Here is a 16,457-nt window from a genome sequence, read left to right as displayed (position 1 = left end):
GTTTCACTTTAACAAGTGTGCAAAGTTCTTTGGAGCTGCACTACCAACCGTGGCCTTATTCTGTGTTTCCCCAATTCTCTCAGGAAATCCAGAATAGCTGCTTCTTAATTATATTCAGGAGATGTCGGGTCACCGCAGCTGAAAATGAAACGAGTCTTCGCTTCCTAGAAGTGACCGAACTAATGCGCGTTAGTGAAGTGTTCTAATTACAGTGGATTTAACAGCTATTTAAAACAAAATGCCCCAATCGCTACCCAATGTGACCTTTTAGTAGAACAGGATTTGTGCGTGTGTGTGAGTGCAGATTGAGTTTGGTTATTGGTGTTTCTTCATGTGGCTGTAAAGATAATGTGGACAGTCTATTTTGAGAGTGACAGAGTATGAAATTGAGTTACACAGGATTTGTGGTTTCTTATGTGAGGAAAACAGTCAAGACATCATTTCATGTGGGTTTGTCTAGCTTCTATGTTTATTCCTATATGTGACAAGGCCTTATTAACATTTGTATGTGTGTGATTTGTTTAAGCTACAGTTTCATTGAATAACAATCAACATGTTTCAGTTTGTCTTTTCAAGGCAGCAAACTGTGAAAGCGCCGCTCTCTTCCCGTAACAAGCAATCACACTTGCAACCACTAAACTCTTCTTTCCTTCCCTTATCCGTTAACAGCTACCTCATTGTTTCGTTTATTTGTTACTTCAAATTAGCTCTCTCACACACACACACACACAGGATCTTATCAGCACATTAAGATATGCTAAGTAGCGCGCATGGTCAACGATGCGCGTTAGTGACCCCTGAGTTCAAATAGGCCCCGGCATGCAGCCTCATTTCACAGCGTGACCCCTGCTGCTGCGCGGACACACTCTCACACAGAGTGCAACTCCCTTAAATGTCTATCTGTGTCCGCCGGTGATCAATGTGCACTTTGAAGGGGAAGAGCCAGCGAGTCGGCCGAGGGGAGGGGGACCCGGGTGAGTGAACGCAGGACCCCGGACGGCTGACAGCGAGTGGGGGGGGGGGGGGGGGGGAGGAGGAGCGCTGCAGTACGGGACAAGAGGTGAGGAAGGTGACGTTGGACCCGCTGTGATGGATGGACATTCATACGGAGAGATGGTATCTTTAGAGGAGAGATGACCTTTAACCCAACCTATATAGCCTTATGTAAGGACAACAACTTAGCCATTTGTTTTGAAAGAGAGAGAGAGAGAGAGAGAGAGAGAGCATAGGAGAGAGGTGTGTTTGTGAAGGAGAATAGACCAGAGAGAGACCTTTCCCAGTATCCCTGTTCAGTTAATAGTTTCTGATCTTTATTGTCCCACAAGAGGGTGTCCTGACTTGTCGGGGGTTATAGCTCCTGACAAACATACAGTGTGTTGTTATTTTAGACTTTCATTTTATCACATCATGTGGTTGTACTGATTTTACGGACCCCTGGAGGCGTATCTTGTGCTGGTGATGCAGATCCAAACAAATCTTCCCAGTGAAAATGATGACGCTGGTGTTATTGGTGTTCTGGAGTAAGGTGATGGTGGGATGTTCCTCAGTTTTAGCTCATATGGAGTTAATATGAACACAACCAATTGCAGTAGTTTTGCTAACTGATTTGTATTTAAACCTTTTTGTATCCTCAGACACCAAAAAAGCAGGTAAGCTTGGAGGAGAAGGATGTGTGGGGAAGCCCTCTGCCCTTTCTTGTCTCCAGCCAGTCTACTTCAACATCTGGAGCTCACTTCGGCCTTCCCCAGAGCCTGGTACTGCTGGATAGGGGGGGGGGGAGTGACAGAGTGACAGAGAAAATAAAAAAGAAGAGGAGAATGGCATCGTGAAAAGGAGGTGAGAGATGTCTAATAAATGAAATGAGATGGGTGTAAAAAAAAGATGAGAGAGAAAAAAAAGGATAATGATCAGTGCAAAATAGAGCTGAGCAGTAACTGTGTTTGTGATCTTGCATCTGTGTTTGTGGTAGGCGGTGTGTGTGTTTTTGTGCTGATGATTTTCCATTGATCATCTTCGATGCAGAGCACAGGTTAGCTTCTGTGGCGAAACGCTGTGCGGCAGGAAACCGAAAATACGTGTGATCTCTGCAAAAACACTAATGGAAAATCTCACTCACATGGTAAAGGTGGGTTCGTGTGCATTAAAAGGCACAAGTGCATTCGTGTGCGTGCATTAAAATAAACCGAGGTATGCGCTAGCTTTTCTTAAGAGACGACTAAATGCAACTCGCGCCTGTGTTTTGCAGCAATTAGCACGAGAACCACTTTCCTTTCCGAGATAACAAGTGAGACTTCCCTTAGCAGTGTGCAAACAAAACAGACAAGACAAACCATACAGAACCTTCTGTAACAGCTTTTTTTTTTTTTTCCGGTTCTCTAACTTCTGATTTTTATATTTTTTAAGCCTCGTTCGCAGCTCCATTGTTTGCAGTTTTGTTGAGGCGATAATGAATTCAAAACCTGGGTTTGTGTTTGAGCGTGTGCAGCTTGTATTCGCTATTTTGGGAGCAAATTGGTGACACATAAGGCAATCGAGCAAGAGCATGAAGACAATCACAGGAAATACTTTGTGTAACGATCAACAAATTCCCCGAGTGGTGCTTTTGAAATAAACACCATTCATCTGGTCTTCCTAGCAGGTAAGAAGAATTCTCGGGATTATTTGGAAATCCAAAAAAAAATCCTGGTTTCTTGTAATTGGCTGCAGTAGGTATTACCCAGAAGCACCCTATCTAGCTATTCTCGGAGACGATAGGGCTGATTTGACTGTTAACTTGAAGAAGCCATGATGGCCTGTAACATTTCTGAGAATTGAGAGTAAATGTTTTGCACGGTCACGTTCCTGTTTCAACCGGCTCGACTCGACAGAGAAGAGACGCTTCAACTGGGTCAACAGTTGGGAAATCAGGTTGAAACCAAACAATGCAAGAGGTGTCCGTGTCTGTGTCCGTGTCTGTGTGTGTGTGTGTGTGTGCAGGGGTGTTGGGTCACAGGGATGTTCTTGACTGTGTCATCTCCAGCAGCTGTTTCCCTCAAACTCTGCCTCGCCGCCCCCTCCTCCCCCTCCCACCCCCATCGCTCACAATGAGACTGATACAAAAGAACAGGAAGTGCCTCCCGTTAACTGGGGCCCAATCAAAGCCATCATTATTCCCATGTCAGATTTTTTACAGGAAATAGCTTCTCAGAAAATATGCCAGCTGTGCAGGGAGTGTGGTATTATTGTCTCCTAGGTCTTGTCTGTTTTTTCTTTTCTTTTTTTCTCTCTCCTTTCTTTCTTTTTTTTTTTTTCCACTTATCAGTCGCTGCTAACAAAAGGACACATAGACCCGTCTCGACCACGTGCGCGGCACACTGTCACTGCTGTGCGTTCACAAGGCAAGCCAGGCACTGTGTTCTCTGTGGGCCGGGTGCTTATTGTGTGTGCCGTGAAGAGGGCTCCCCTGCTGCGCCCGCACCGGCTTATTTGGTTCCCATCCTGAACCGAGCAATTGTCTTTTTTTTTTTCTCTTTTTTTTTTTAAACCGAGAGGAGCGGGGGGGCCCAGAGAGCACACACAGATGCAAAAGGGCACATACATGATCGCACACACACGCCCGGCTTTGCCCGGGCCGAAGCCGCATCTGTAAGAACGCTGCTCGGATTACACCATAAACGGTGGGTTCAGGTGAAGCCTAACGTTTGCCAGATGCTGCGATAAAGTCACCAGGAGGTTAGCCTAACATTGGAGTGTTGTTGTTGGTCGGGGAGGGTGGAATCATCTGCCTCCTGAACGAGAGCGAGGGGGGGGGGGGCACGCACACACATCTGGCACGAACAGAATAAGTCATTTGTGAGCATTATCTTAAACGAGCGTGAACATCTGCACCGGCGCCTTTGCTTATCTGTGATATTTAAACAGCCCAGTGTGACTTTAGGTTTTGGAGATCGATGAGGCCGAAAAGAGAGGTAGCTTCTCCGTTTATCTGATCTTCAGTTTGTCCTCTGTAATCTTCACTGTCTCTGAGGCTTTACAGACGTCTGGAGGACAATAATTAACTCAGTCACTCGACGCGTTGACACAGGTGAGCGCTACTCAGGTTGTTAAACAGTCATTACGGGGCTGCTGGGATTTCAAATGGACACACACACACACACATTTGATAGACCACTAACATTGTCATAGCTTGTCTGTCACATTAGGCCGAAGCCTATTCGGTTACAAAATACCACTGTTGACTGGATTAATACTGATTAGATAAAGGCAACGCCCCGTGTGACCGAATCCTCCACGCTCTTATCCTCTGCTGACACCCGCCAGAAAACCTGCAGCGGATAAAATATCTTTTACACTTGCCTTTTGCGAATACAATGCAGAGAGACGGCGATTCCTATCAGTTTACCAACTAATTCTCACCTCTCGCGAGCTGGGCTTTGTCAGGCCTATCTCTTGTTTTGGCCAAAGGAGCTGCTCTGCGTCCTTCACTGTGGAGCTTATCAGTCGGTGTTTGAAGTGCTCATCTTTATCTGAGCTCACTATGTTAAGGTCATCAGCCTGACCCTCGATCTATCTATGGTTCACTATTTCGCTGTCCCTTCTGCTAGTAAAAGGTTGATTCAGCCAAACTACAAAAAGAAAACCCAACGTATTTTCTCACTTATAAACCACAAGGATTCCTCTCAGGCAGATACTTACTTTTTAGTATAGGGTGATCTGATCCAGTGTCTAAGCAGGCGCCCCGATTGAACAAAAAAAAAAGTGTTTCTACAAGTTTGATAGCTTATCAGACACTGTATGACGTGGTTAGTGGTGCAACAAAAGGGTTGAACCATGTTCAATTTCTGCTTTTTTCCCATCTGGATTAATTGGTGTCCCCAGTATGTTAATGTAGTGGTAAAAATAATTTAACTTTTCACCATATCTTTTCATTATGTATGAGTTTTGTTTGAATTTCTCAGTCTGTAATAGATTTTTTTTTTTACAGGCCATGTTCCTCTTTTTAGCCATTCTGGGGAATTTGAGGAAGCAACATTTTTAGAAATCTTGAGTGGCTTTGACCCTCCGCTTTGGCCAGACTCTTAACTTAGTGGTGCCACGATATTTTCAGTAAATTACAGAGTAGCCAGAGAATGTTAGCAGGAAATGTCCATAAAACAATAGACACAGACCAGACACAGCTAAGCAGATATAAGCATTTCCTGGTAGTGTTAATGTCTTTCGGAGTGACTCATGGTTGTGTTACTTACGGCCTTTTCTCTCGCCAACAATACATATATTTACAATATTTTGTTGTTGCTTAGAGCTGTTAATAACCAGCGAAAGCATTGGTGACAGTGGGTCTCAGAGTGGGATGATGGTCTCTTTCCCCCCGTGTCATGGCCTAAAATAGTTTAGAACACAGAAATAAGTTTAAAAAAAACAAACAGTGGACCATTTATTTTAGTGACAAGATGTATTTTTGATGGTGTCACACACACACACTCCCCATAATCCCCTGCTGAATATGGCAATGCATAGCAGGCCAGCTGGCAGAGTGTCCTTATGTCCGTCTCATGATGCCCTGCACGTCCCACCGCCATCATTAAAGCCACTTCGGAGGAAGAGGGTATATGAGGGGGGGGGGGGGGGTCGGCAGTGAACAGTGAAATTATTATAAGAGGCTATACATCACTCTAAACGGAGAACGCATATAGGGAGACGAGTGTGTGACAGCCAGACAGGGTGCGAGACGGTCCAGTAGCAAGGCTCGGGGTGTGTGCTGTGTTTGATTGGTTACGGAGCTCACTAGTCTGTGTAAGAGCTTTTAATCAGGTCATCGAGAGCCCAGACCTCTCTGCTCCCACTCTGCCCCCTCTGTCTGGAGGGCTCCGACAGGGGTGACCAAGAGGGACACCGCTGACCCAGATTAGGAAAGGGTAAGAGTGTGTGTGTGTGTGTGTGTGTGTGTGTGTGTGTGTGTGTGTGTGTGTGTGTGTGTGTGTGTGTGTGTGTGTGTGTGTGTGTGTGTGTGTGTGGGAGCGGTGGGAATCAGCTGTGTATCATGACTCAGTCCCCACTGTTTCAATTCATTAGCAGCGCAAGGAAGAGACGAGAGAGACGAGGAGGTGTGGCAAGTGTGTGTGTTCATGCATGTGTGCTTCCATACATTACATATGTACGTTTGTGTGTGTGTGTGTGTGTGTGTGTGTGTGTGTGTGTGTGTGTGTGTGTGTGTGTGTGTGTGTGTGCATGAACGCGTATGTTTAATAGGGGGTGGGGAACAGATGAAAGACAAAGTGTTAAGAATACAAAGACAGTGACAGAAGGAGAAAGTCACTGCTGCCACACATCTAAGATGTCAGGAACCCTCTTGACCTAGAAACACACACACACACACACACACACACACACACAGGTGCAGAGATACCCACCAGGGGCCTAATGGCCTGTGTGTCTCTGTGAAGCCTGACCAGCTGAACCCCTGCAGCAGCAGCAGCCAGAGTGAGGCTTCTCCACGTCTTACTTTCTCTCAATCTGTCTCTGGCTGTGTTCAAAACCGCCTACGAACGTACTGCATACTAAAGTACTGCATACTAAAGTACTCTCTACTAACGTACTGCATACTAAAGTACTGCCTACTAAAGTACTGCCTACTAACGTACTGCATACTAAAGTACTGCATACTTACGTACTGCATACTAACGTACCGCCTACTAACGTACCGCCTACTAACGTAACGTCTACTAATGTACCGTCTACTAATGTACCGTCTACTAATGTACTGCATACTAACGTACTGCATACTAAAGTACTGTATACTAAAGCACTGCATACTAAAGTACTGCCTACTTACGTACTGCATACTAACGTACCGCATACTAACGTACCGCATACTAACGTACCGTCTACTAATGTACCGTCTACTAATGTACCGCATACTAACGTACTGCATACTAAAGTACTGTATACTAAAGCACTGCATACTAAAGTACTGCCTACTTACGTACTGCATACTAACGTACCGCATACTAACGTACTGCATACTAACGTACCGTCTACTAATGTACCGTCTACTAATGTATTGCATACTAACGTACTGTATACTAAAGTACTGTATACTAAAGTACTGCATACTAAAGCACTGCATACTAACATACTGCATACCAAAGCACTGCATACTAAAGTACTGTACACTAAAGCACTGCATACTAACGTACTGCATGCTAAAGTACTGCCTACTAATGTACTGCATACTAACGTATTGCATACTAACGTATTGCATACAATAGTACTGTATACTTCATACTCAATCAGTATGCACTGCATACTAAATGAAGGATTACCAGCAGGCTGAATTATACTAAAGCAGTAAGTCTTCTCTGCATCACATAACTACTGATAATGTTACCAGTCAGAGTTACTGTTGAATGAAGGTTATCACATGTAAAACAATGCATCTACATGATCTCTTACACTCAATGTTCTCTGCCTCTCTCAGCTCGTTCTCTTCATTGGACTTCCTGTTTGTATCTCTCCATCTTGCTCCCCAGCCCCATGTCATCTTCTCACCAACAAAAAAAACACAGCACACACGTGAACTTGCGTTGCGTGAGGTCTGTGAACTAATTGAAAAGCTGTATTTGACCTCGGCGAGAACAGGCTGGCCTACTGAACCCGTCACTCCAACTTAATACACCGTCGGAGGCTAATTGGTCAGAAATGCTGGAGTTGCTTTATTTCCGTTTCAGTCAGATCCTTCCATCACAACTTGCAGGCTTTCCCTGCATCTAGCTTGGGTGTCTTTAAACCAACATATCAAGCTGCACTCTGGGTACTTGTAGTGTCTCCCAGCATGATATTCAAGTAAGGTTTAGCAGACAAAATGGACCTTGTTTGGAGTAGACTGGAGGAGGGAGTGTAGGAATGGATTTGGATCCCGCTCTCGGACACGTTTTGCGTGTTTACCTACAAGCCATACTCTGTGTGGGGTCCCACAAAAAAAATTGACCTCGACCGGCCGTAATTACAAGGACGAAATACTAGTTCCAGCGACTTTAAAGCGCATTTTCTAAACTTGCAAAACAACCTTTAGAACGGCAATTACACAGAAGTATTTTGTAATTATTATGGCCATCATCTGGATGTGATTTGGAAATTGTTGCATAGGTCTTGATTTGGGTTTAACAATTAAAGATGTAGCTCCGCACTGGGAGAGAGCCCAGGACTGGATGTGGATCAGACTCATTCTTCCCTGGCAATGTGGCGACGACTAGCAGACACACGTTGTCTCTGTGCTGTCTGCACACACTCACGCTGGTGTTTATTTGCTGGTTTTGAAAACAGAGGAATGGTTTTAGAAGAGAAGATTAGGGGCTTGCAGTGTTTCCATCAATGGTCATCCAGTGGGAGGCTACAGCGGCAAGTTCCCTGTCAGCCAGAGTGGCTGTAAATAATCATTCTGAGTCCGACTGCTTGACAGTAGACCAAAGACTGCAGTGATGTCTCTGCTAAATAAGTCGATCCATTCATCACAAATGGTCATATCAAATTCAGATTCCCAACCTGTTCCAAGTTGTTGAAGAGGAGTGACAGAAGGTGTTATGACCGCCGCCGCCACCTACACCGACTGGCCCCAACTGCGATCTATGCTTACACAAAGCCAGATGTTTATCCTCATTGGATGGCTGCAGAATAAACTGACTGTTCCAGTCAGGGACGATGAAAACGACAAAACAATAGTGTGACCAACAGCTGGCAGCCTCTCCGCCCGCCCCAGCCACGCTGAACATTGCAGTCAGCTTGTTTGGGCCCTATTTGGCGGCCATGGGTTTTTATGGCCTTCTGTGGCTTGTATTCCACCTGCAATACAGTTGTATGGCCTCCACGCAGGGATAAACGGAGGTCATACAACTGTAAAATATTCACACCCAAGGCCATAGACGGGGCCACCTGACAACATGATAAACACAAGTTCCCACAAAGGGCAGCCACAGGAGTGTGAAACTATTGCCCTTACTGACCCCCTTATCATGTAATATTATGGTTATAATGCTGATTTTTACTCCTTAGTTTGGGTCAAGCTCCGGATCCTACATTTCCCACAATGCAACCACCATGCAACATCTTTCTCATACGCTCCATGTCCGGGAAATACTCCACACCCACAGATTATAATGCAACATTTCTGTCAAAATAAGGTGTAGTCCCAAAGCCCAGACGAAGATAACCTTGATGACATCACTCTTCAGACTTGACGAAGCTCCTCCACAGCCACGGAGGACTTAATGTTTTTACTGTTTTTAAAGGCTATGACAAGTAAAGTGACCTATACGTGTTTACCATATGTGAAGGGGTTTTCCTACAGCCGCAAAGAAAAAAAATGTTTTTCTCAAATGCTATAAAGACAGCTTGCAGTGATCTATCCGGTTATTATTCGCATTTTATAAACAACTAGTTTTTGTCTGATTGGTTTGATCCCCATAGCTCAAATGTGTTTAAATACAACTTCACCTGACTCAACTAATATACAGTATATTTAAGTGTTAACCAAACAGCCACAGTGGCATATACATACAGTTGCTTGATCCTTGTATATAGCGTTTGCCTGAATGGGCGTTTAGTGGCTGCGTGAATCAACCAATGAATGAAATACGTGGGCGAGTTTCTGCCTTATACGCCGCGTATCTTCTCATCTAAAAAACCCCAAGCAGGAACATTATGCACAAGCTTGAACAAGAGGCTCAAACACGAATAACAAGTGACCAGTACAAATCAACAATGTGCATAAAATGTCATGTCACCGCCTGGGTCACTAGGGACAAAAGCTGCGGATCTGTAGGCCGTTCAAAGCCGATGGCGAGCACTGTAGCGTCTTTGATGGAGGACACAGTGAAAACAGGGAGCAGAGTAGGTGGAGGAATGACACATGCCGGAGACGCAAAGAATTAACTTCCAGTGTGTTTTCTTGCCACTTAATTATCCCTCCCAAAGATGGGCCTGCTCTCGTAGCTGAAAGAGATACCCTTCTGTATACAAGCCTCTCCATATGACAGCACGGTGGTTTCCCTCTCCACCTTCTGTCTCGACTCACGAGATGACCCCCATTACTCCACACCCTGTGGAAGTAGCAAGAGACCCCTTTTGTTTATGTTGAGAGAAGGTGCTTTGAGGGGTAAAGATGAGTGGAGGCTTAGATCCTGTAAAAGAGGGGGGGGGGGGGGGGGGGGGGGGAACACATTCGGTCATACAAGTGGAACAGATGTTTTGGCTTATTATTATGAGATAATATTTCTTTCTTTGGCTGTCAATAAAATATACCGGTTTGAAAATTTTGATAGAGAAAGTGGAGAGAAGTGGAGAGAAGAGGAGAGAGGAGGGGCGCTGCTAATTATGCATGGCGATTGTTGATGGCTTGATTGTCTGCGTCCAGCTGCACGGAGGAGCGGGGAGAGGGAGGGAGGGAGGGGGAGGGAGGGAGAGGGAGGGCGGGGAGAGAGGCAGACTCACTGACGCCAGGCTCGGAATTCTCCCATCCATTGAAAGAGAGACCCGATTGTGTCCGGGGCCTTTCCGACAAGCACCTGATCCTTGCCCAGACACACTACCGCGTGTGTGTGTGTGTGTGTGTGTGTGTGTGTGTGTGTGTGTGTGTGTGTGTGTGTGTGTGTGTGTGTGTGTGTTTTGCAAAGATTTTACGCACTGAGAACTCTGGAATCTGCAGACAAGCGCTGTCATGGGAGGAAAATACTCTGTTGGCATTTTCCTAGAAATATAGCCCCTAGTTCCTAGAAATAACTGCGCATTCAGTGCTTTCTGCGGATCATCAACATGGGATCATGTTTTACGTACACTCCCTTTAATCTATTTCGCCATTCAGTTTGGCTAAAGCAAGTTCTACTTTTCCCACCAGACCTGGGAAATGTAGTGAAATATTCGACTCCCCCTTGACATGTTTAAGAAAAAAAAATATTTGAGGTCAAAGTCTTGTTTGGATATTGCGCGCCGCTCACACAATATATCTCTAAAATAGCACTGGGCTGAAGTCCTGTCTCACGGTTCAATTTTGTGGCTCGCTCTAAAAGTGAGGCTGCTGAGTGACTCGTCATGCAGGGTCACGAGGAGGAGGGGGTGGGGGGGGGGGGGGGGGGGTGATTGCCAGGAGGAAAGCAGTGCCTTGAACATCTGTTAAACCTCTGCATAATGGGGAGGATATCTCCAGCCGTGCGCATTTAGGCACAAATGTGCCCGAAAATAAGGGAGAAGCGTAATGTGCTTCTGATTCCTCGTCATCCTAAAACAGTGTGTTTTATTCCACCCGCTTGTTGTTGCGTGTGAGGAAGCATATCACAATTTGACAACAACAAAATATGATAATTGCCTACCATTTAACCTAAAATTGATAGTTCCTCGGATCTCAGATGGTGAGACAGTGGTTGCAACATGTCTGGCGAACACACGGCTAAGGCTAAGCACTTTGTGACTACTGTACACTGAAAACGACTGGACAGTGTAAAGTTAGACTTTGTCCAGGCTTTAATAATGATCGCATGTCGACTGTTTTCCTGTCACTTTGAATAAAGGCATTCGTCTCCAGGCCATGTTGGCGCATTCATCATTACACAATTACGGAGTATTTGGAGAGGTTTTCCTCCAACTTTCCCGGAGTGCAACTGCAGACTGGAGGAGGGGGGTGGGGGGTGGAGGTGGACCGTCGATCCGTGTCCGTGAGTGACGGACTCGCTCGTCCAATCGGATCTCCGAGCGCCTCCGCTGCTCTCCCCTCTGGTGGTAGACGGGGGAGGGCGGGCCGTCTGCCAAAGAGGGGAGTGCGCGTCGGGGTGAATGGATGACGTCGGGAGGCTGGCGCCAGCATGTCTGGGACTGGCGCGTTAGATCAACACAGCTGGGCCGGGATAGGACACACAGCTGGCTCAGGCCTGCATTCCTCCACAAAACAGGATTGTGAGAAAAGGGGAAAATAAGACCCAAATAGGAGCAGAACGGGACGCGCTTTGATGTAAACTAGAACTGAGTAACATTTGGAACTATTGAAATGTATTTTTGTGAAAACAGTTTCACCCAAAAGAGGGTTCGATGTTGGCAGTAAGTGGCTGGATGGATGAAGCGCACAGTTAATATGTTTGTGCAAGTTTGAACCATTGTTGACTAAATACAATAGGGCTATAAGTGAAGGACTGTAAGCTACCAAAACATAAATCAATGAACCCCCATTCAATGATTGATCATCACAATAACACTTTTTTAGCTATTTTACTAATGTAGAAAATAGGCTGGCCTTCCACTGACCTTTTACCTATATTATATAAATATCCTATTGTCAACTATTTTATTTTTGAAGTAGTGTGTCCAAGCACATACCCTACACTGATTGAATACTTATACAGATAATTAGCTATTACAATAACTGTCTATAGTTTTGAATATATTCTGTTTGATTGTAAACATGTAAAAGTTTTTTCAAGGTATTAACTCTCAGACATAAAGCACATTTCCATGAAGGATTTACAATAATCAATACAAATAGGACACCGTAAGCTTTCACGTGTATCTCTTTTTCAGGAGTATTTGTCTGGAATTGTAACTGTCTAAATGTGAGGTAAAAACTGTGATACATATCTAGAAATGCTCCTATAGAGAGTTCAGTAAGCTAGTTGTGAACTAAAAACATCCCCCTTTTAACTAGATCATTAGAAACTTGTGATGCTGAGATGTTTCTTTTCTATTTCAAATGAGCAGCACCACCTGGAAGAGGTGACTAATTGATTGACAATCCCCTTCAGGCATCCCAGCCCCTAATTTCCTCATTCTTTCCAAACCCTTCCACAAGGTGATACCAGCCAATCAGAACGAGCTTGCTCTTCACACTGGCCAATCAGAGCGCGATGCGAAAAAGGGGCCGTCCGCGGGGCGCGCAGCGTATAAAGACCTAAATGTACTTCGCCGTCGGAGCACTGTAGCTTTTCAGGAGGACGATACAGGAAGTCCACGCGAGGAAGAAAAACACACGACAACGTCGCTTCTACTTCAACCTCAAGACGAATCACGTCGGTGTGTGTTTTTATTTTTAGTTTCTGTTTCTCGTCATGAAAGCCATCAGTCCCGTCCGCTCGATGAGGAGCTGCTACAAGGCCGTGTGCTGCATTTCGGAGCAGAGTCTCGCCATCAGTCGGAGTAAACACTCGTGCCTGGAGGAGCCGGTGGGCGCCCTGTGCGACATGAACGACTGCTACTCCAAGCTGAAGGAGCTGGTGCCGAGCATCCCGCAGAACAAGTCGGTCAGCCAGGTGGAGATCCTGCAGCACGTCATCGACTACATCTTCGACCTGCAGATCGCGTTGGAGGCGGAGGACACGGCCACGCCGGAGATGGTCTTATCGATAAAGGTCAGTAGAGAATGGGGATGCAAAACGGTGGAGGGGGGGTGGACCGATGCTTTTCCTTTAACACCACCAGACGCTGACACGACTGTATTGATTTACCAAAGATAATAGCCTCGTTTAATTTAAATCAATCAATCTGGATTTTTGGAAAGTTCACTTTGCAACACATTTTTTTTGCACTATTATTCCCGACTCGTGATAACAGATGCTTGTTCTCTGATTATGTGGCAAACATGTTTACACCCCCGCAGTTATTCTTGTTTCCATGCGATCCGACTAAAGTGCTTGTCAGCCTCCTAACACTGCTTCTTGTTGCTCCCCATTCAGACTGCCGACCTCGCTCGCAATTTCTCCAAAGAGGAAGGGCGGTTGTGCCATTAAGGACGAGGATGGCAGATCACGGTATGTATTTATTGCTTAACAATCCCTCTCCTAATGTCTCCCCGTGAGTTACTGCAATCACAAGATTAATGCGCGAAGGGAACTCCTTCGTCTGGGGGCCACTCGTATAGAATTCCACCAGTGTGTTGTCTTGACTTTGAAAAAATGAAATAACTGTAGAATAAATCTTTTAATAGCAGTGAGAATAGTGTGGGCATTGTGGAGGCGAAGGTCTCCTTGCCCTCCGCATTAACCACGGTTGCCAATTAGACAGGCCAGTGAATGTGTAGCGGATTCATTGCTATCTGCCTGGGGTTAATGAAAGTTCCATGCTAGGCGCCAGTCTGTCTGCTCTCCTCTGCAGGGAGGGGAGGGAGGGAGGGCGAGAGGGAGAGATCTGACTTCACTTTTCTTCCTTTCTCTCCATGCAGGTGCAGGGAAACACATGTCTCCACTTCACTCCGGGCAAGAGGACAAGAGGGGCAGAAAGGGTGGGATAGGTATTTGGGAGAGAAGAAGAAGGAGGAGGAGGAGGGAAGTGGAGGGTTTAAAAAGAAGAAAAGACAGAAAAAAGTGGACTGTTTCCTAGATGAGTGGGGATCAACGGTGGTGCATGAGCAAGAAAACAGAGACTCATTCTTTGGCCCGTGGACAGACAAATCAACACACCAAAGCAGAAGCCCGGATTGAAAATTGAAAGTGACCGGCTTTGTATGCCCTTCTCCAAAAAAACAACCTGGGATCCCCTATAGGTAGAAGTAGAAACATTGGTACATTGTTGTTTTATTTTCCTTTTTTTTTTAAATGTGTGTTACATTCCAAAACAACGTAATGTGGGTCGAACTCCACACGCAACCTGAACCCCTTTCCACACCAAGTCTCACATCGTCTCACATCATTATTCCTGTATTATTTCACCGCCCCCCTCTAATCTGATTTTTTTTTAATGATCCGGAGACTGTTACAACTTCATACGAATGTGTACATATCTGCTGTGGATATGTATGGATGTGAGTCAATTTGGTTGTTTTTTTTCTGAATGGGAGTTTGGGTTTCCTTAGGTATAATCAGAACTCTATACTAGAGTTAATTGTAAATGTTTGTAGGGATGTGTTATTTCTACAGACAAAAATGTGCGGTGAGTTTCATAAACTCTTTATTATAAAGTTTGCTTTGTATGTATGTTGTATGTATGTTCTTATGTAATTAAATAAAAAAAATAATAATTGAAACCGTTTGGCCTTTATGGTATTTGTGGAATAACGAATAAGTACGAATGCTAGATATGTTGTTTCGGAAAATAAAGGTAACACTGACATGACTTTTCAACTCTGGATGACAATATAATGCTGATAAAACAGGATGTGCTCATCTTGAGGTCGAGTGGTTGGAAATCAAACGAAGGGAGTTTCCTGTAAGTACTTCTAATTTTCCAAAGAATGAGTTCCCACCAGTTATACGTAGTTGAATTTCCGAAATGGTGTAAGAAGAGAGGATGTTGCGTGGTGAGAAAACAACCATTCCGATCATTCATGAATCTCAAAGGCACTGAACGTTCATGACGCCAGATCAGCATGTGTTAAATGTGTTGTCTTGACCTTTGAGGATGAGGAGCATCACCTGTAATGTAGCATGTATTCAAATCTATGAACACTTATGCAATACCTTTTACAGGCCTATGATGTGAGAGTAGAAGCTTCTCTCATGTAATGTATTGACTGTTTAATGATACATGGGCAGTTTGCTAAATGAATGGCTTGTCTGAAAAGCTGAGCAAACCACTCCACCTTGTGGGGTCATTTGGAATTGCAGGCGTTACATGTTGGCACATACGACCAGTGCCTCACCTGGATCTCCAGCAACAATAAAGAATCTTGTTGGGATTTTTTTTAACCAAACTTTTAAAAAAGACACGAAACAAAACAATCTCAATCTCTAATATGTTGGAAGAAGTGTACAAGCGACCCAGTTTTCACCTTCATGCTGCGAATAATGAGGTTGCTACTCCATCTAGTGGTAAAAATGTGTTATTGACACAGAATTTTAAAGCTAAGGGAGCACTTCAGACATGGTATGAATATTATAGAGATTGCATTTAATTCCACGTCGCTTTGCAATAAATAACTAATTTGTGAACTTGTTTAAAAAAATGATTTATTAATGTATCTCTCCAACTGCTGAAGGAGCGTTGAACTGTGTGAATTGTTAACTTACAACTGTATATACACTTACCTGAACTATATATGTTCTTACAGCCTTTACATTTAAACTTAAACTTTAAACCATACTGTCACCAATAGCGTATTCATATTTATACTACTATATTATTCACAATTTTACTCTTGCACTATGTATTTGGGCTTCTTCCTGTACAAGTTCAATCAAGCATATTCATGTCACTTACTGTATATTATTTTTTAATAATATCTATATATTAGCACAATGCATACAGTATGTGCATTGCCCTGTGTTTTACTGCTTTTTGCCTTTCTGGTAAGATTCTAAACTGCATTCCATTGTCTCAGTATGCAATGACAATACAGTTGAATCTAAGCTCATTTAATTCAACAACAAAGGGCATAATTCTGTTAGACTGCGTTAGACCCCTGTTCATGATATTGTATCTGCTTCATTCATTTTAGTTAGAATCTATTGGATATTTTAACCAATGGTGTCCTTTTAATTGAAAGATCCAGAGAACCAGTTAGAAGATAAACC

The 16,457-nt window shown here is 44.3% G+C and overlaps 1 protein-coding gene across 1 annotated transcript; it reads left to right on the top strand.

Annotated features, from left to right (window-relative positions):
* Positions 1-12,920: 12,920 nt before the first annotated feature.
* On the top strand, positions 12,921-14,971 carry id3 (inhibitor of DNA binding 3). The gene is made up of 3 exons (XM_084013678.1): positions 12,921-13,361; positions 13,686-13,760; positions 14,171-14,971. Exons 1-2 carry the CDS (start codon positions 13,062-13,064, stop codon positions 13,737-13,739), a joined length of 354 nt encoding a protein of 117 aa, XP_083869804.1. The 5' UTR covers positions 12,921-13,061; the 3' UTR covers positions 13,740-13,760; positions 14,171-14,971.
* The last annotated feature ends 1,486 nt before the right edge of the window (positions 14,972-16,457 follow it).

The sequence above is a fragment of the Eutrigla gurnardus genome, assembly GCF_963514095.1.
Source record: "Eutrigla gurnardus genome assembly, chromosome: 7".
NCBI classification, from domain to species: Eukaryota; Metazoa; Chordata; class Actinopteri; order Perciformes; family Triglidae; genus Eutrigla; species Eutrigla gurnardus.
This window is presented reverse-complemented; position numbering and strand designations above follow the sequence as displayed.